Source organism: Staurois parvus, unplaced genomic scaffold, assembly GCF_062004578.1.
Source record: "Staurois parvus isolate SC_StPar_1 unplaced genomic scaffold, SC_StPar_1.0 ptg000154l, whole genome shotgun sequence".
Lineage (NCBI taxonomy): Eukaryota > Metazoa > Chordata > Amphibia > Anura > Ranidae > Staurois > Staurois parvus.
In genome coordinates this window covers 9136047-9157254 of record NW_028317950.1, presented here as the reverse complement: position 1 = coordinate 9157254, position 21208 = coordinate 9136047, and the positions used below count along the sequence as shown (strand labels likewise).

The window sequence follows — 21208 nt, the reverse complement described above, 5'->3', positions numbered from 1 at the left end:
GAGCTGTGGCAGGAGAATAACAGCAACATTTCTCTATACAGTAAGCAAGATCCGCTATATAGCGGATGCATGGAGGATGAGAGTGTAATAAACTTTCAGAAGAAGCCGGTCAAAATATGTAGTTGAGTCAATTAAACATTTGGAGAAAGAAAACCTAAAAACAAGGAAACTTGTATTGAAGCATGACCTGTGGTCAGAGTTGAGGAGTAGATGATTTGGGTAGCAGGTTGGTATAAAATGGACTGTCCAAGGTCGTCGCGAACGCTGTGGGCAACCAAAAATCTCATCCATCCAAGAGGAGGCCTCCGCAGGAGCAGTAAAAAAAAAAAGTGAGTCTTAACCGCTGAGATGACCCTAAGTTTTGCTGGATACAGCATTGAGTATTGGAGAGCTTGTTACTGCTTCCTGGCTTTAACAGTGGTGAAAGAAGCACGCTGGTATTTTACTTCAGCAGAAACATCTGGAAATATAAAGATCACGTTACCATTAAACCGGAATTCACCTTATGCTCTTGCAGCCCTCAGAATGGCCACTTTATCCTCAAAATTGAAGATGCGGAATATGAGCGGTCACGGAGAGACACCCTCTTGGGGAGGGCACAGGGGCATATAGTGAGCACGTTCAATTGCAAATGTAGTAGAAATGACATCTGCTCCCAGGGTCTCTTTTAACAAGGTGCATAAAAAGTATTCAGGGGAGGCCCCCCTCAGAGTTTTCAGGAAAACCCACAAATCTCAGATTATTGCGGTGAGGCCTATTTTTCAAATCATCCACCTTAGCCCAGAGTTCCACTAGTTCACTGGAGGCCTCATGCATGGAGGTAGAGAGTTCCTCTGTGGCCCCAGTACATTTCTACAGATTCTGCACATCCTGCTTGAGTAACATAAAAAGTCTATGTGGATAGTCTCTATTTGTGCTGTCAGGGTAACCTTGCAATCTTGAATGGTTGACATAATTTGTGTGAAAGTAGGTTCAGCTGGGGGAGAGGCAAGCTCACCTGAGGGTTCATAGACAGTGGCAGGAGCTGGTCTAGCCATTGAGCTCTACTGGGTGTCAGGGAACTCAGAAGCTGAGAGTTGGGATAGGGGGTGGAGGTTGTCCTGTGAGCCCAGCAGGGACAGAGGAGAAGAAGCGGCTGTGGAGGAAAGGCTGCCGACACCATCTTGAGTGAATTATTTTTTCAGCTTTTCGGCCGCCAAGGCAGCTTTATTTTGTCTTACTTTCACCATCATGGTGGCCCAGGAGGTGCAAGGTGCCAGGAGGAATCGATGCCACAGGGGAACGGATCGGTGAAGGATGGATGGCACAATGGTAGAGAAGACTCGGAGCTCTGGGATCAGTGAACCGCTCGGTCCGCCATCAAGCCACATCCCCCAACAAATTCTCATTTTATTTTCCAAAAATCTAAAAGTTTATCACACATTAAAAATATGATATTCCTTTACATATTTGAGGTTAATAAAATTTTAATTATTTGGAAAGCCATACACTTATCTCCATTATTTTTCCTTAATTCTATATTTATGAGAAATCAGGGATTGGGTTCAGAAAAGAAGGTTAGAATAAGTTCAGCATTTAGAATAGTGGTGTAGACACCATTTTGGTACCTCCCTTTCTATTGTTTAGCTTCAGCAGAGAAAAATTAGGTCACCAACCTGGCTGTGCTGTCTTACAGGGCTTTGTAAATCTCAGAACTGGATACACAGAACTACACTCATCTGGCTGGTAAAACAGCTTGAATGTATTTATTTCAATTGTGTTTTTAGGAGTGGAAGGCAGTAAATGGAATTACATTACCAACATAAGTTAGTACTGGAAGAGCACTCAGTCAGTAAAATCTGGAAATACTCATACATTACTTCACAGTCATGGATATAAAAAAAACTTGATGCTTGGTCCACTTCAAACAAGAGTACTTATCTGTCCATTTCCTTACATATTCAGCTTATACATTTGGCGTATATATGTGCTCTTTCATGCTTTTTTTTCTGCATTTTTCCCCATACTATTTACAGGAGGTAACCAGTTAAACATAAGGGGAAATTTACAAACTGGTGAGGATGGTGAATTATTTTAAAATTCTTTGTTGTGAATATTACAAGAAGGGATGACAATAACACTCATGTCAAGAGCTAATTATGTGACAAGCCTGAGGTCCTCGCCAACGCAGCACATGTGAGACAGGAGTGTTGATGTGTGAGTCCACAGTATAATGACAATGACATCCCTCCCATTTCCAGTGACTCAGAGCCTGTCAAATACTAAAAAGTGATAACAACATTATTATCTGGAATGGATTATTCCATGAAGCTTTAGGGTCAGTCAACAGAATAATATTTCAGTCACAGATGAAGTTTGCTGGGCTGAGTCACCCACTGATTCTTAAAAAAATCTATTTGGGGTCTCCATCAGCAATATATCCCTTATGATGTTCGCAGCTCTGCTCTTGCACACATGATACTCCATGGATGTTCCAACTCTTCCTACTACATTATCCAACAAATAGAGTGGGAGTCCCTCATATTAGCCCCAGCAGTTGTGCACATCTGTAAATTTATGCTGAGTCTCTAACAGTCATACATAAGGATTGCCCCAAAAGTGATCAGTCCAAGTTTAGAGTGACCATAGCACTGTGATGTTTATAGGATGGAATAAAAATGTTTTTATATGCCTAGAGACCAGTTGCCAGCTTCTTAGGCATGCCCTTTTTTTTTATTTTTGCATGTCCTAGAACAGTGGTCTCCAAACTTTCTAAACAAGGGGCCAATTTACTGTCATTCATATTTTAGGGGGGCTGGACTTTGGTCAGTGGGAGTAGAAAATGTCCTGGTGTTTGTAGGAGTAAACAATGTCACACCTTTAGTGGGAGAAATAATGCTCTATCATTGGTGTCAGTGGGAGGAATAGTGCCTCATCATTGGTATCAGTGGCAGGAATAATTCCTCATTGTTGATGTCAGTGGGAGAAATAGTGTCCCATCATTGGTATCAGTAGGAGGAATAGTGCTCCACTGTTGCTGTCGGTGGCAACAATTATGCCCCCATTGTTGGTATTAGTAGGAGGACTAGAACCCCAAGGGCCAGATAAAGCCATGCAAATGGCCGCATCTGGCCCTCAGGCCTCAGATTGGAGACCACTGTCCTAGAAGGTGATTTGATAAGCCAAGGAGAAGCAAGAGTGTTGACCTATGATAAAGTATCTGCATCAACAACTGGTTGACGCCACAGTACATTCATGAACAAATTGTAGCAAGACTAGGCAAGGATGGCTCTTTCTTCATATTGTACTGTAAAAAAGTGGGCAGCGGAGATTAGGCATGTTAAAATGACTGGATAACCCCTGGTCAGCCAGACCATCAGAGGTCCTAACTCAAGAAAATGTGGACAAGATGCCCGAAACAGTACTGTATGTTAGATGGTTAAAGGTCAGAGAAAAACCAGGGACATGTCAAAGACAAGATGATTTCATCCCAAAAGAATATCCGGCAACGACAAAAGCTGCTGTCTGCAGGGTTCCACAGCTCCAGGACTCCCAAGCAAAGACTGATCATAGTGGCTAAATGGTTAGCACTTCTGCCTGGCTGCACTAGGGTCGTTGGTTCGAATCCCAACCATGGCACGATCTGCCTGGAGTTTGCATGTTCTCCCTGTGCCTACATGGGTTTCCTCCCATGCTCCAAAGACATGCTGGTAGGTTAATTGGCTCCTGTCTAAATTGGTCTTAGTATATGTATGTATGAATGTGAGTTAGGGACCTTATATTGTACTCTCCTTGAGGGTTAGGGACTGATGTGAATGTACAATATGTGTGTGTGTAAAGCAGGTATAAAAAGTTTACAGCGCTACAGCAGTTACCACAAGCTACCACTGTCATCTATTACTTAAAAAAAATATATTCTTTTGTGATGTTGTAAAACAATATCCTATTTTAACACCCTTGGCAAATTTGGAGGGATGTGGAAAAATCCCCACCAACCATCCATAATGCTGCCAAGAACTCATTCCTCATAAAAACGTGGATCGAAGAAGCACAGCTAAGATTAAGGACCATTGTCTGATATGTCAACTATTACTGGCTTTAGTTCCTGATTTTAAGGATTATTTAAATAAAAGTGTTCAGCCACATTGAGTACAAGTCTCCTTTGGTACGGTATGCAAATCTACTGCCAGTGTGTAGACACCCCTGGAGAACTGAGAGTCAAGGATAGATTTTCCAATCGCTATAACCCTTCTACCTAACCCAGTAAATATCTACCCATAAATATGCATTCTTGGGCCAAGACAAACATGCATGTTTATACTTCACTCATTCTAACAAAGGATAATTTGATGCTCTCATGTACAAGTGCATTTTACATGTAATGAGGGAAAGATTTTTATAAGTGAGGGATATTTTGTTTTCCAGAACCCATAGAAACAGGATGTTATCTAAGGCAGGCTCTATCTGCTGGTACAGGCCCAAACTCTGAGAAGCAATATTTTCTCTTCAAAAAGGAAAGCAGGCCAAAGTTTTTATTTAACAAAAACAGTTACAGAGCTAATTAAATTCATCCTTTAGGAGAATATCATTCATTCAGATGTATATTGAAGCTCTTCTTGCATCAGCAAATAAACACTACAAGCAAGTAAGTTCCTAATAAAGCACAATTTATACACCCCAAGAGCTATCCAGGAGAAAACCCAGGAACTTATTACATCCAAATACACACTTGAGAGGTCAATGGGCCGAGAAATGGTCAAGTCAACGCAGTAACTGCTCTCTGCTGTAAACAATGGACCAGGCTGCCACAAAATTACAGACTTATGAACTTAAAATTTCACCTTTGAAACATGTTACATGTTCAACCCGTTTTTAGGGTGGAATATGTAACATGTTCCCATAGCTGCAGCTGCGTCCGCAGCCTCCATCCCTCTGACAGATATTAAAGAGAAGTTTCCCCGTGTTATCTGTAAATTTGAAAACATGGCAGCCGTGCGGGGCCTCCAGTGAATGTATGAACTGCAAGTCCTGACAGCTTTAGCAGCTGTCGGCTTGTAGTTTTCAATGAACTACCACGGCAATGTGGAGCTTCCTGTCAGAATATCTGCTTGCTCGTACATCCCGTAAGGCAAGCAGACATTCTGACAAGTCTGCAGGTGACCTGCATGGTATCAGCGATCTACTGATCGCCAGTGCAATGCTTTACAGCCTGCAAAAGAACTGTGCATTTATTATTTTTGTCCAAAAAGGTGAACTTATCCTTTAAGCTTCTTCTCCCAAAATGTCCCCACATAAAAACGTTGCATAAAATGTTGCTTACCTGTGGATACTTGCGTTTGATAGATGTCAGCGCTCCCTCTGGGAGTTTGGCAAGTTCCGAATCTCGTACGGCATGAACTGTTGTGGCTCTGGGCTGGTGTGTTAAGGCTTCCACCTATAATCAAAATTGAAAAACATTGTAGGATTGGTATAGTTTGTACTGCTTGTGCTACCAATCATGAGGATTCCACATGGTCAAACAAAATAATCTTTGCCTGCTTGACCATCACAAAGTCACATATATGGATATTGTATTCACACAAATGCACCCCAATTTTATCATCCAAAAGTTTACATGGCCATGTAACATTTTCAAGGTCAACATGACCATGGGAGCAGCCATATTTATGTATAGATACAGCAGTTAAAACACGTCACCATTTTTCTAGGTAAATATATTTGTAAAGGTACCATTGACATGAAATTTTCACCACACGTCGGTAACAATCCATGCAATCCATACATGAAACCAAAACAAATACATTCAGAATGTTGTGTAATGTAAGTTATGTGTAATAAAATGGAATGACACAGGGAAAAAGTATTGAACACATGAAAAAGGGAGGTGCAAAAAAGCATGGAGAACCAAGACACCAGCTGAAATCTATCAGTAATTAGAAAGCAATCCTGCCTCTTGTCAGTGCACATAATTAAAATGGAATGACACAGGGAAAAAGTATTTAACACGCCAACTGAAATTTATTTAATACTTGGTACAAAATCATTTGTTGGTAATGACATCTTCAAGATGCCATCTCTATGGAGAAATTAGTCACATGCATTGCTGAGGTGTGATTTTGGCCCATGCTTCCACAAAAACAGTCTTCAAATCTTGAAGGTCCTGTGGGCCACTTCTATGAACTCAGGTATTTAGTTCTTTACGTAGATTTTCTATTGGATCCAAGTCAGGTGACTGGCTGGGCCATTCTAGCAGCTTTATTTTCTCTCTTTGAAACCAATTGAGAGTTTCCTTGGCTTCATGTTTGGGATCGTTGTCTTGCTGAAATATCAACCCTCATTTCATCTTCATCATCCTGGTAGATGGCAGCAGATTTTTATCAAGAATGTCTTTGTACACTTTTCCATGAATCCTTCCTTCAATGAAATTAAGTTTCCAGTACCGTATGCTGAAAAACAGCCCCAAACCATGCTCCCACCTTCAAACTTCACTGTTTGGTATGGTGTTTTTGGGGTGATGTGCAGTGTCATTTGACCTCCAGACATGGTGTGTATTATGGCATCTAAAGAGTTCAATTTTGGTTTCATCTGACCAGACTATATTCTCCCAGTATTATACAGGTTTGTCTAAATGTTGTGCAGCAAACTCTAAACAAGCTTCAATATGCTTTTCTTCAGCAAAGGAGTCTTGTGTGGTAAGCGTGCATACATGCCATGGCGGTTGAGTGCATTACTTATTGTACCTGCTATTTCCAGGTCTTTCTGAAGCTCTCCACAAGTGGTCCTTGGCTCTTGGACAACTCTTCTGATAATTATTTTCACTTCTCTTGTAAGGAGCACCTGGTCGTGGCCGGTTTATGGTGAAAATTCTGTCCTTTCCATGTCTGGATTATAGCCACACCAGTGCTTATTGGAACATTCAGACATTTAGAAATCCTTCTGTAGAGGGGGGAGGATGCGCGAAGCTGCCAAAGATGGCCGCTGACTGAGCTAGCTACGCTCACCAAGGGCGCTTTACCTCCGCAGCTAATAGGTACCAATCACCTCCCCGACGGTTCATTCCTGCTCCAAAGAGTCAGGAGGATCGGTCCGCTACCATGGCACCTCCGGACAAGGCTAAATCGAAACAGCAAGCCGATCCTAAGCCACAACACCGGCCTCTTGCCAAGATGGCGCCGGCACCTCCAGCAGGCAAAACCACGCGGCATTCCTTAGACGACTCAGAGGGAACGGCCAATAGCTCCATGCAATTCCCATCTGCCCTACAGCCATCACACCAGGACCCTGGTGCAGTCCTCCTAGGTAAAATAAGGGGAATTGCTCGGGAAGAGCTTAGTGAGGTCTCTTGTAGACTGTCAACTGAATTACTAAAAGAGGTCAGAAATGTGGGAGAAAGAGCTGCTTTATTGGAACATAGAATGGACGATGCCACCACGGTCCTAGACGGGCATGAGGGGGATATAGAACATCTGCAGGCTGAATTGCATACCCTTAAGAACCAGTTAGAAGAAGCTGAAAATAAGAGTCTGTCGCAGTAATATCTGTATCAGGGGCCTACCTGAGACCATTACAGACCTCCAAAGCTCAGTGCTATCACTGCTTCAAGAACTAATCCCTGAGGTTCTGGCTGAGCGCCTAGAAATGGATATAGTACATAGGGTCCTGTCCTGCCAACAACCAGATGGTCCTCCCCGGGAAATTATACTGAAATTCCATTTTTATAAAACCAAAGATATGGTGATGCATGTGGCCAAGGAAGCTAAAACTCTTGCTTTCTCTGAACTCTCCCAAACCACGATCTTGAAGAGGCACTCTATGAAACTATCTGCAGATGCTCCAGGATAACCTCATCGCTACTGCTGGGGATGCCCCTTTAAATTATCTTTTACATACAAAGGGTCTCCATATGATGCCTACAACCTGGATGAACTCAAACGTTGTTTGTTGGACCTCAACCTTTTGAAGCCCAGCTCTTCATCACAAGCCTCGACTAACTCCATCTCACAATTGACTCGGGTACTTCGTAGCCCGCACTCTTCCTCGAATCGAGAAAGTGAGAAGAGATCCCAAGCGCTGGCTCGGCTTCACTCCCAGACCTTTCAGCCAGTTGGGACAGAATGACCCAGATGACCACCTGCAATCAATTAGCTCTTTCTCCTACTACTCTTGTGGATCATTTTTACTTTGTTTCAGGTTTGCCCCTCATGCGGGCCTTATGACTAGGACTAGGCCCTGACCTGCGAAGATAAGCTGCAGATCCCCTGTGACTGTTGTGAGGGAAGAATCGTCCATCCTTATCGAACCCCCAAAGTCAGGACATGGAAGCCGTGAAACTCCCCCCCTTTTTTTTTTTGTTTAGGCTCTTGCCTCACAGGTTGCACAGTCCTTTTGAGACTCTTTATTTAATACCACGGTCTGGTTAAATTGTTGACCTTATTGTTTAGTACCATTTTGTTGTGTTGATAATATTCCCTCTGCATCGGCTAAGCAGACGGACCTTTCTTCTTGAGTACCCCATCTTCCCTACCCCCCTCCACCCTTTTTATTTATTTTTTTCCCCTCGCTCTGGACATGGCCCTTTTTGATCAGCCGATGCAGACATTTATTCCTCAAGCTTCACTCTGTTGTTGGGTTCCCTATCTTGATGGGGACTACCCTCCATTTTATGGCAAATCGTATTATTTTCCTGACTCCCCCTTCCCCTCTTTCTTCCTCCCTCTAGCCCCTCCTACATATCCTCTCTCCCCGTCCCCCTCTCCCTCCGTTTCCCCCCTTCCTACCCCTTCGGCCCTTTCCCTCACCTTATTTTTCCGATCCCTCCATGCTGGTGGTGCATGGCAGCCTCTGTGACCCGAATGTTTATGCCTCCCCAATGGTATGGATTCACATTATTATTAAGGATCTATACTTTTTAATCTATGGTAGAGTCTTATAACTTGATATTGAATATTACTCCCCTTTCCCTCCCATTCTGCAGTTGCAGACCCTCAAGACCGCTATCTGATAGTGGTGGCGACCCTACATGATGTGCATGTCACGATATGCACTTATTATGCACCCAATCAGAGACAAACTAGGTTTTTTACGCAGCTTTTATCAAATCTCTAATTTGATTCTTAATCCTAAATAAGACAGATCTCCCCCCGGCACCCTATCTTCCTCTCCGTTGTCTTTGGAGTTTGCGAACATTCTTCAATCCCATAATCTTGTTGATGCTTGGAGAGAACTCCATCCCACTTCTAAAGACTACACTTACTACTTCAATCCTCACTCTAGTCATTCCCGCATAGAACACGTCTTTGTGACCCCTTCCTTTCTTCCCCACCTGTCTTCCATTGTGATTCCCATGGTTCCCTGGTCAGACCATGATCCTGTATTGGTCAGTTGCACCGTTCCTTCTCAATGTCCTAGAGCCCCCACCTGGTGCCTAAATGACTCCCTTCTCTCCTTTTTCCCAGCGGTGGAGGACATCAAGATTCACTCGTTAGAATATTTCCGAACTATTGAGGGCATAGTTTCCTCTTCCGTCACTACCTTGGAGGCTTACAAGGCAGTCATTCATGGCCATATTATACAATCAGCCTCTAGACAGCGAAAAGAACGTGATCAACACTGACAATCACTAGAAAAAGAACTGAAACAAACCACGTTAATCTATAAACAGACCCTGATGGTTACATTAAGGCGGAAAGTGAAGCGGCTTGGAACTGACCTTAATCTGTGTTTAACAGATGAGGCAGAGCGTCATATGCGTTGGTCATGACAGAAATTTTATGTGAACGGGAACAAAATTGGGACTATGCTAGCTAACAAACTATGCTTGTTTGCTCCCAAGCAACACCGTTATACTCTAAAAACGAGAAGATGCTTGAGAACTTCTAACCCGATGCATATAGTAGATGAGTTTTCTCACCACCTATCGAAACTATATGCAGGCGAGAAAGATGTTCTGACAGATGCCATTGCGGCTTTCCTTCATGACACCCCTCTACCTAATATAACGGAAGCCAAAAAAAGATATGCTAGGGGCAAATATCACGCAAGATGAACTTAGACAAACAATCAAATCCATGAAGATAGACAAATGCGCTGGCCCGGGCGGTTTTACAGCTCTTTTCTACAAGAAATGTAGTGATATCGTTGTTCCCATCTTAACTCAAGAATTCAATCAGCTTAAAAAGGATGACCTCGAAGATGTTTAAGGCCCATATAGTCATGATCCCCAAACCGGGGAAGGATCATCAATCCTGGTCAAACTACCGCCCCATCTCCTTGCTGAATGTGGACGTTAAAATTTTGACCAAAGCCTTAGCTACCAGATTGAATGCGTTAATTCCAACCCTCTTTGACAAAGACCAAGTAGGTTTCGTGCCTAGACGTCATGCAGCCAACAATATACGGCGTTGTCTCACTTAGTTATTTTGCGCGAACACGCTCACGTGAATCTATGTTTCTGTCTCCAGATATTTCTAAAGCCTTCGATACACTTTCTTGGACCTACCTGCATATTGCCTTAAGTCATTGGGGTTTAGGAGAGAAATTCCTGCAATAGATCCACAAACTTTACAGTGTTCCCTCGACCAAAGTCAGATATCATGGGGTTGAATCCTCCCAATTTCAGATACAAGGGGGGTACATGCCAGTGCTGTGCCCTCTCCTCTTCATTATGGCCCTGGAGCCTCTTGCCATTCATATATGGCTTCACCCAGACATTAAGGGCCTTGAGTTGGCAGGACTGCATCATAAAGTTGCACTTTTCACGGACAACATCCTATTATATACAGTATATCTCTTCCCCAAATGTTTCTCTCCCCAATCTCATGGTGCTTCTCACCTGTTTTGCGCATCTTTCAGGTCTACATGTTAACCCAACAAAATTGGTGGCTATGAATATATCTTTCCCTCTGTTGACCCAAACGCACCTTTAGTCGCAATTCCCATTCCAATGGACTTCTACACTTTCAGATCTGGGCATAATACTCACACCCTCTTATGATTCGTTAGTCCAAGCAAACATTCCTCCCTTACTTCGCCATCTAAACAAATTAATCTCATCTTGGCAAACTATGACCTTGCCTTGGTTTGGTCAAGCCCACGCAATCAAAATGACATATCTTCCTAAAATATTTTACCCTTTTCGAGTACTTCCTATCCACGTTCCATCCCATATACTGCATATTCTGCAGTATCAAATTCTGCAGTTTGTCTGGGCTTCGAGACCTCCCCGATTGTCCAGACACCTGCTCTATTGTCCGCGAATTCAAAGCGGTCTTGGACTCCCTAACGTTCACCACTATTATAGGCAACCCAGATCACTCCCCTTACCCAACTCTTTTCTGGAAAAGATCTGGCCTTGTGGGTATTGAGAGATATTTTGAACACACACCCTATCTTTGCTTTGGCTTCTCCCATCTTCCAGACCTAAACCATTGAATCTGATCCTGGCCCACACCTTACAAATCGTCTATGGACCAAAGTCTATAATCTTATTTATTCCGTCACACATATCAATTTTAGGAAAGACCCTACTGAAGAATTTTTAAGCCCCTCTGTTACGTACCTCGTAGAACTCATTCACTGATTACTTTTTTTTTTCATGGCTGCTAAACAAACCATTGCACATTCCTGGAAATCCCCTATTCTTCAATTTGAGGAAGTCAAGTCTAGAATCCAGGGCTTCTTTGTCAACGAAAAACTAACAGCGGTGTTGGAGGATAACCATGATACGTTTCTGTCTGGCAGCCCTGGATGGACCATCATCACTTAGCGTAATGCTCCCCAGGCTTCCCTTTGTGGGGGCTACGTGCTCCTGCGCTCCTCATGGGTGAACTCTTTTTCCTTTTCTAAACTGTATTTTTCTTCTCTTTTCCCCACTTCTCCTCAATTTCTTTTTTTATGTTTCTTTCTGAGCTGGTGGGATCTCTCTTTTTCCATATCCCTGCTTTTTACTCGCTTTTCTTTACTCACTTCTACTCTCTTTTTTTGACTGGTTTAATTATTGAGGCCCTTGAGGCCTTTGCTTGATGTAGTTGCTCGTCACCTTTCCCCATCTCTCTCAAATCTTTTATTACAAGGCTTAAAAAATTGATACTCGCCCCCTTCCTCTTTCTTTCTCCCCCCCCTTTTTTTTCTCTCCTTCCCGTGGGGTGAGTCATTGATGAGATATTGATGGGAGACATCTCAACACTCAAGTTATATGACTCTATAGTGATTATTTATTGTGGGCTATCAGGTTTTGCCATACTTCTGGCTATGAGCTGGACATATCTGCAAGTTGCTTTTACTCTAGATGATCACACAGCAATCTTTTTCTGCTGTTTAGACCCCTGCGCGGGTCATATTTGTTCTTATGTAACTGTGCGTAGTTTCCTTTTTGAACGACTGCTCTATTATGTATCAATTATGTTTCTATAACCTGTATAATCTGTTGATTTATCCAATAAAATGTTTTTGTTACCAGAAATCCTTCTGTAACCATAACTGCCATCAGTATGTTTTGCAACAGTAATGTTGCGAAGGTCCTGAAAGAGCGCTTTGCTTTTACCCAGCATATGATATTTCTTGTGTGACACCTTGGTAATGAGACACCTTTTTATAGGCCATCAGTTGAGACTGAACTAGTTCATATTAATTTGCACTCACAAGGGGCAGGATTGATTTCTAATTACTGATAGATTTCAGCTGGTGTCTTGGCTTTACATGACTTTTTTGCACCCTTTCTTCATGTGTTCAATCTTTTTCCCGTCATTCCATTTTATTCCATATAACTTAATTTCTGAACTTATTTGATTTGGTTTCTTTGTATGTATGGATTGCATGGGTTGTTATTTCATGTCAATAACACCTTTAGAAATATATTTACCTATAAAAATGGTGACATGTTCATTACTTATATTACCCGCTGTATCTACGTAGTTCAGCAAAGTGATTCTAATTTGCTGCTTTTACCATGCAAGCCTATAGACAGAGCTCTAACTTCAGTGAAAACTGTACACTCCTTAGCAAGTTTGCTAAATAGAAAAATAAACTAAATGGCTAATACTGGGGGCTGTTGCAATCTTTATAGACCTTATAACATATTATAAGCATTAAAGTAACCTTGTCACAACTAAGTGGTGAAATTGACCATTTTTGTATTGCCAAAAATATGGCAAAATCAAAGGGGAAGGAAAAATTAAAGTGTATGTGTAGGCATTAGCCAAATTCACCCTAAATGCCTTTCTTCCACTCTAGCGCATGCGCCAGTATTATGCTTCTCCTGTGCTTGGTTCCTCTAGGGAGAAACAGCTTAATTACTCCTGTGACATCATCATCGGGCTTCTAAACTTCTTGCATTAGCTCAGTTCATACTGACATTAGCATGCCCTGATTGTTTTCCTGGAAAATCAATTATGGAATACACATGCACATGGAATGGCAGAGGGAAGTGGAAACAGGTTGAGTTCAGTAGTTCAGAAGGCAGGGATGACAACATTACTTTGAATTTCAGTGTTGTCAGTCCAAAGTTAGGAGCAGGCTGATTTTATGGCAGATCAACAGGTGTTTATAAAACATGGACTTTTAAAATGATAAAACATGGGAAAATGTATTGAAGAGATTTAATTAACTTTTTTTTGCCCTAACATATGCTTTAAGGAGAATTTTAAATTAATTATAAAGGTTAATTTATTTTTTTAAATAACAAACATGTCATACTTACCTACTCTGTGCAATGATTTTGCACAAACCAGCTCTAAACCTCCAGCTTATACAGTCCAGAATACAGAATTATTACAAATTATACAAACTAATTAAACAAAAATAATAATAATTATTATTACAAAGATTACAAAATTTGAAACTGGATCTCTGGAACACTGTCCCTGCATCCCAAATTATACCACTTCTATTAAGAGGCACACAGTGGAATTTGAATCCCCACCGTGCTGTGGGTTGAAGTGAACGAAGAAGCAGCAACTAATATATGAAAAAGAAATAAGTACATGTATCTCTGTGGTTGTTGAAGTGCTGTCACATAAAACACAACTATAGCCAAAGAAACAGATATTCAATTACATAGAGACACTGCACCAACAAACTGCATGTTCCTAGTCTTACAATTTTGTGTGTCTAAATAAGTCTGTGCAGCCTTTGATCACACATCCCAGAAAACTCTAATCTAACATGCCTGGTCAGACATGCCCCTCCATTTCTCAGTACTATAAGTCACTAACCCAGGTTTACTAAAGAAGTATAAATAAATCTGTTCACTTTGCTAGGAAATTTTCTCTGAGCTTAGTGAATGAGGTGACACTCTGTAGACTTTAATCATTCAACAATGTGCAAGCAAATTTGGTGTTTTTTTTTTAATTTCTTTCCATGTGATTGGGTATACCTTTTTCACCATATTCACTAAGCTAAGCTGAAATTCCCCTGCAAAATTAAAATTCAATTTACAATGCAAACATGCGTAATTCCTCTAGTAAATCAGGGTCTATGAAAGATTGCTTGTGATGAGGGGTCTAGGCATTACCCATCTATGCCAACATACAGCACTGAAGAAAGTATTTTTATGTATTTCCCAAGTTTAAATCAGTTACAAATCATAACATATGGTGATAGAAGCCTACAGAAGTGAAATTGTTCAGTTGGGCTTTAACTGTAATGGTAAGTTTTTCTATATTTACAATTATATCTTATACATTTTTTTCAGTGTAAGTAAAGCACTTATGGTTTTTGACGTTTTGAAATGTAAGAAGGAATTTACAATTAGCAAATTTTGGTTGTATCCAGTGTATCTTGTATCTGTGTACTTGTAAGTACAAGACAGACAGACATATGTAAATAGAAACATGTCTCTCTCAGCTGCAGTTGCCAAGGAGCCTTATGACGCATCTTAGTAGTTGAAAAGGGGGCGTCAAACCCGACCTTCTGATGCTTTGCTCCTTGGAAACATTACACCAACACATGTAGCTTTAAATTCCAAGCTTTTCCAACACCAACGCCAATTAGTAGAGATTACAGGTAAAAAGTAGAAAACAGCTTACCTAGCAACTACACACTGTTTCTTAATGTGCACATACGTCAAGCTCTATTTTGATTTTGCAGACGAAAAAAGTAACAGATAACAGGGTCAGCGCTATTTGCAGACACGCAGCCAAGTCCCACAGGAAAAGCAGTCTGACATACAAGGCTCGTGACTCCCAGCTCTGTGCCAATTTATTACAATGAAGCTGTAGTAAAGATGCTGCTCACTCCTATAAAAGGTTCTTTATTTGTATCTCACTTATAGAAAAGGCCTCCAAATCTCCATAGCACTCACTTTCTTTTATTTTGAAACTTGTGATATATTCTTATGAGTTGCTATGGGCAACATAAACTTCAAATTTTAGAAAATTTAATAAAAGGCCCATACAGCTTTGTGAACCTTACAGTCATTTCTTAGGACTACAATGGCAATTCTGGGAAGAAATAAAACGTAGGCTGTGGTTGTACCCTTATGTTTGAAAAACATAGGTGGCTATGCATGTTTTTTACATCTCAACAATGATTTTGTCAGGTGTTTTTTTTTATTTTTAAAGGGAATCATCCCTGGAGAGACAGGAGAGGCTGCCACTAATGACCTACTTTGTTAAATCCAGAGCCAACTAGGTCACTAGAATTTTCCAGATAAGTTCAGTTTAAATAAATAAATAAAGAAATGCACATTTCTGCACGTAAAAAAAAAAATGTGCATGCATTTATTTTTTTTTCTCTTAGGAGCCTGCAGAGAATTGCACTCATAATCAGAAGATCGTGGGTGCAACATCAGGCTCCTGCAGACACTCAGTACAGCTGTCTGACCATACCTCCTCTATAAGCGGGTAGTTACTGAAGTGCAGGAAGAGTAATGAACTACAAGAAGGATCATCAGCACCCTCACAGTTCGCAGTTGATTGAGGACTACAGGCCATTTGCCGCGGTGGAAGATGGGACTTGTAGCTCATTCACAGATTTGTGTGAATGAATGACATGGTTGTGCAGACAGAGCCTTGCACAGCTGTGCTTTTTTAAAATTGTGCCAGTTGGTGGGGGGAAAGGATCCCCTGTCCATAGTCACGGGGGATAGGGGATACGGGAAGAGGCACACTGTAACAGGCTACATGTTACCTCCAGGTGTAACATGTTACTAAAGGTGAACTTAGCCTTTAATATTTTTTAAGCCACCAACAAGCATGTACACTAGAAAGTCTGAGCTCCTAATCTACACACTTTCTTTGGGTCAGAACCTTAGAAAGTATTGAAGTCACCAGATAGGTAATGACAGTCAGTCAGCTAGCATTTTCAGGTCCGCTTCAATATTTCTTTCATGACTAACTTTGTAATAATATAAACCATCCTCTTTGCATGATTCCATGTATTCCTAAATGCCTAGAGATGGAAATAGCAATAATGCATCAGATCTGTTCATTAAAAAGCAAACAATGTATTAAACTGGTGGTCCACCGCCACTGACAAAGAGGTGTTGTGTGTTGCAGATTGCATCTGTAGTCTGTTTATTCAGTGGGGACAGGCCCTTATCAGACACACAGACTGAGAACCATGCCAAAATTAATCTCTGTAGAAGTATGGCAACAATCTGCATGATGGAGAGTTGTGAAACAAAACCAGCATTTTATATTTCTTTACAGAATCAGAAGCTGACCTGGATAGTAGATGATACCAATTCCACACAAAATTCATTAAAAGTGATAATTTGTTGTGTTTAATAACTAGTCATAAAAAGCAATTTATCACTGTAATTGTCCTTAAAGCAGAGTTCCACCCAAAATACATGTGCCATGTATTGTCCCCCCTAATGTACAGCGCCGAGCAAACCCTTTGGCGCTATATAAACTCGTAGTAGTAATAATAATAATAATAATAATAAAAGGGGAAGCTCAGCTTCTCTGCCTCCTACCCCCCTCCACTGCCACATTTGGCACCTTTTTTTGGGGGGGGGGGGGGGTACCTAGTTTTGACAGGTACCAGCTCCTACTTCTGGCTCAGTTCACCGCAGCGAACTGTCCCAGAAGTTCAGCCCTCCCCTCCTTCCCTTGCAGCCTTCTGGGATACTTCACAGGTCCCAGAAGACTGCAGTCCATTCACAAAGCGCAGCGTACTTCACGCATGTGCAGTAGGGAGCCGGTTGTGAAGTCGCAAGGCTTCAATGCCAGTTTCCCTTAGTCAAAATGGAGGCGGCAGCACCCAATACCTGACTGAAGAATCAGGTTGAGTGAAGACACTGCTGGATGCCTGGACAGGTAAGTGACCAAACATTAAAAGTCAGCAGCTACAGTATTTGCAACTGCTGACTTTTATTTGATTTTTTTTCGGTGGGGGCGGGGTGAAGTCCTTATTGAGCTCCAGTAAAGTGACTTTGCATAGGCTGTGAACTCATGTCATCAGTCTGCTGCAAGTAGGAGGAAGCATTTCTTCACTCTCCTATTACTTAGTGATCAGACTGTACACTGTAATTTGCTAGCATGCCACAAAGTGAGAGGCTGCCGCAAGGGTGCTGATCTGAGTCAGACAAATGTAAACACAGCCAAGAACTGTACAGGCACTAGGATTTCCATTTCTACTGTAGCATTTCTGAACCAGCATCACAGTCTAGGATGCAGATTCTCACTCTGGATGATGCCTGAAAAAAAGGTGGCTAAGTCCTTCTGGAGAGGCAGTCAGATAAAAGCATTGTCAGGGGGATATTGATCTTTGTGAGAGACAATATATACGTGTGAATGTTAAACTTGCATATTACTTAGTATGCATACACCTAGGGTGCTTTCGCACTGCTTTGTTGAAAAAAAAAAAAAAAAACAGTAAAAAAGCATTCGTGTTTTTGATGCGTTTTCTGGACTCCTGACTCCAATCATGCACCTGTGAAACTTGGACATGTGATGCAAAAAAACCCAGCAAAAATGCATAGCGAATGCATTTTCCATTCATTTCAATGGAGAGTTGTGTTTTTGGTGCAGTTTTTAAACATGCACCAAACATCAGCATATACAACCTTTAAAAACACACTGCACCTGCAGCACACCAGTGTGGAGCGTTCCATAGGATTTAAAGGGTTGCATTATTTTCTGCTTTTTTACCCCAAAAATGCATCACAAATAGATCAGTGTGAAAGGACTCTAAATGTGAAAAAATATATCTGATATTAGGAGAGAATTACTGCAACAACCATTGTTAATTTGTATTTAAAGGAGCCAGTTCCAGGGTTGTCACCCTGACTTTGGTTTCTCTACCAAGGAAAAGGATCCCAGCAAGAACATGCAGCAGAAATCTGAACTCACTAAGGTAGTGAAGCTAGCATGAGCTTGAACATCTACACACTCCATTCTTCTGTCCTCATGGGTTCCCTTTAACTTAAAACACTATTCTTTACTATTTGACTGGAGTTCCTCTTAAATATATATACAGTCAGGTCCATAAATATTGGGACAGTGACACAATTCTAACATTTTTGGCTCTATACACCACCACAATGGATTTGAAATGAAACGAACAAGATGTGCTTTAACTGCAGACTGTCAGCTTTAATTTGAGGGTATTTACATCCAAATCAGGTGAACGGTGTAGGAATTACAACAGTTTGCATATGTGCCTCCCACTTGTTAAAGGACCAAAAGTAATGGGACAGAATAATAATCATAAATCAAACTTTCACTTTTTAATACTTGGTTGCAAATCCTTTGCAGTCAATTACAGCCTGAAGCCTGGAACGCATAGACATCACCAGACGCTGGGTTTCATCCCTGGTGATGCTCTGCCAGGCCTCTACTGCAACTGTCTTCAGTTCCTGCTTGTTCTTGGGGCATGTACCCTTCAGTTTTGTCTTCAGCAAGTGAAATGCATGCTCAATCTGATTCAGGTCAGGTGATTGACTTGGCCATTGCATAACATTCCACTTATTTCCTTTAAAAAACTCTGGTTGCTTTTGCAGTATGCTTTGGGTCATTGTCCATCTGCACTGTGAAGCGGCGTCCAATGAGTTCTGAAGCATTTGGCTGAATATGAGCAGATAATATTCCCGAAACACTTCAGAATTCATCCTGCTGCTTTTGTCAGCAGTCACATCATCAATAAATACAATAGAACCAGTTCCATTGGCAGCCATACATGCCCACGCCATGACACTACCACCACCATGCTTCACTGATGAGGTGGTATGCTTACAGTTGCAAGAAAAAGTATGTGAACCTTTTGGGATTACGTGGAGTTTTGCATGAATTGGGCATAAAATGTGCTCTGAACGTCATCTAAGTCACAACAATAGAAGAACACAGTCTGCTGAACATAATACTGCAAAAACATTAGATGTTGCCATGGTTTAATTGCACATAACATGTAAACATTCACAGTGCAGGGAGAAAAAAGTAAGTGAACCTTTGGACTTAATAACTGGTTGACCCTCCTTTGGCAGCAATAACCTCAACCAAACGTTTCCTGTAGTTGCAGATCAGACCTGCACAACGATCTGGAGTAATTTTGGACCACTCCTCTTCACAAAACTGTTTCAGTGTAGCAATATTCTTGGGATGTCTGGTGTGAATCGCTCTCTTAAGGTCATGCCACAGCATCGGGTTGAGGTCAGGACTCTGACTGGGCCACTCCAGAAGGCGCATTCTGTGCTGTTGCAGCCATTGTTTTGTTGAATTACTTGAATTACTTGTATGCTTTGGGTCATTGTCCTGTTGCATCACCCATCCTCTGCGGAGCTTCAGTTGGCGGACAGATGGTCGTACGTTTTCCTGCAAAATGTCTTGATAAACTCTGGAATTCATTTTCCCATCAATGACAACAATCTGTCCAGGCCCTGAGGCAGCAAACAGACCCAAACAATGATGCTCCCTCCGCCATGTTTTACAGTGGGGATGAAGTTTTGATGTTGGTGTGCTGTGCCTTTTTCTCTCCACACATAGTGTTGTGTGTTCTTCCCAAACAACTCAATCTTGGTTTCATCTGTCCACAGTATATTTTGCCAGTAGTGCTGTGGAACATCCAGGTGCTCTTTTGCAAACTTCAATCGTGCTGCAATATTCTTTTTGAACAGCAATGGCTTCCTCCGTGGTGTCCTCCAATGTACTCCATTCTTGTTTAATGTTTTCCTTATTGTAGATGTGTCAACAAAAATGTTAGCATGTGCCAGAGATTTCTGTAGGTCTTTAGCTGACACTCTGGGATTCTTCTTTACCTCATGCAGCATTCTGCGCTGTGCTCTTGCAGTTATTTTTACAGGACGACCGCGCCTAGGGAGAGTAGCAACAGTGCTAAACTTTCTCCATTTGTAGACAGTCTGTCTTACCGTGGACACATGAACATCAAGGCTTTTGGAGATACTTTTGTAACCCCTTCCAGCTTCATGCAAGTCAACAATTCTTGATCATAGGTCTTCTGAGAGCTCTTTTCTGCGAGGCATGGTTCACATCAGACAGTGCTTCTTGAAACCAGTTAACCCAAAACAGGTGTGTGTTTTTTAACGGCAGGACAGCTGTCAGCAACACATCCAATATCATCACACTGATTGGAGTCAAGGTTGGCTCACTCCTGGCTCCAATTAGCTCTGGGAGAAGTCATTAAGCTAGGGCCTCACATACTTTTTCCTCCCTGCACTGTGAATGTTTACATGTTATGTGCAATTAAACCATGGCAACATCTAATGTTTGTGTAGTATTATGTTCAGCAGACTGTGTTCTTCTATTGTTGTGACTTAGATGACGTTCAGAGCACATTTTATGCCCAATTCATGCAAAACTCCACGTAATCCCAAGGGGTTCACATACTTTTTCTTGCAACTGTAAGATCATGAGCAGTTCCTTTCCTTCTCCATACTCTTCTCTTCCCATCACTCTGGTACAAGTTGATCTTGGTCTCATTTGTCCATAGGATGTTGTTCCAGAACAGTGAAGGCTTTTTTAGATGTCGTTTGGCAAACTAACCTGGCCTTCCTGTTTTTGAGGCTCACCAATGATTTACATCTTGTGGTGAACCCTCTGTATTCACTCTGGTAAAGTCTTCTCTTGATTGGTGACTTTGACACACATACACCTACCTCCTGGAGAGTGTTCTTGATCTGGCCAACTGTTGTGAAGGGTGTTTTCTTCACCAGAGAAAGAATTCTTCGGTCATCCACCACAGTTGTTTTCCGTGCTCTCGGGTCTTTTGGTGTTGCTGAGCTCACCAATGCGTTCCTTTTTAATAATGTTCCAAACAGTTGTTTTGGCCACGC

At 41.7% G+C, this 21208-nt stretch overlaps 1 protein-coding gene across 4 annotated transcripts in view; it reads right to left on the bottom strand.

Moving 5' to 3' along the window:
- The window catches only part of PNPLA7 (patatin like domain 7, lysophospholipase), a 346161-nt gene that overhangs the window by 189559 nt on the left and 135394 nt on the right, over positions 1-21208 (bottom strand). For all 4 annotated transcript variants that reach the window (XM_089675020.1, XM_089675022.1, XM_089675023.1 and 1 more), the window contains one exon: positions 5300-5413. In XM_089675020.1, coding sequence (XP_089531146.1) covers positions 5300-5413 — 114 coding nt within the window. The remainder of the gene's footprint in view (positions 1-5299; positions 5414-21208) is intronic.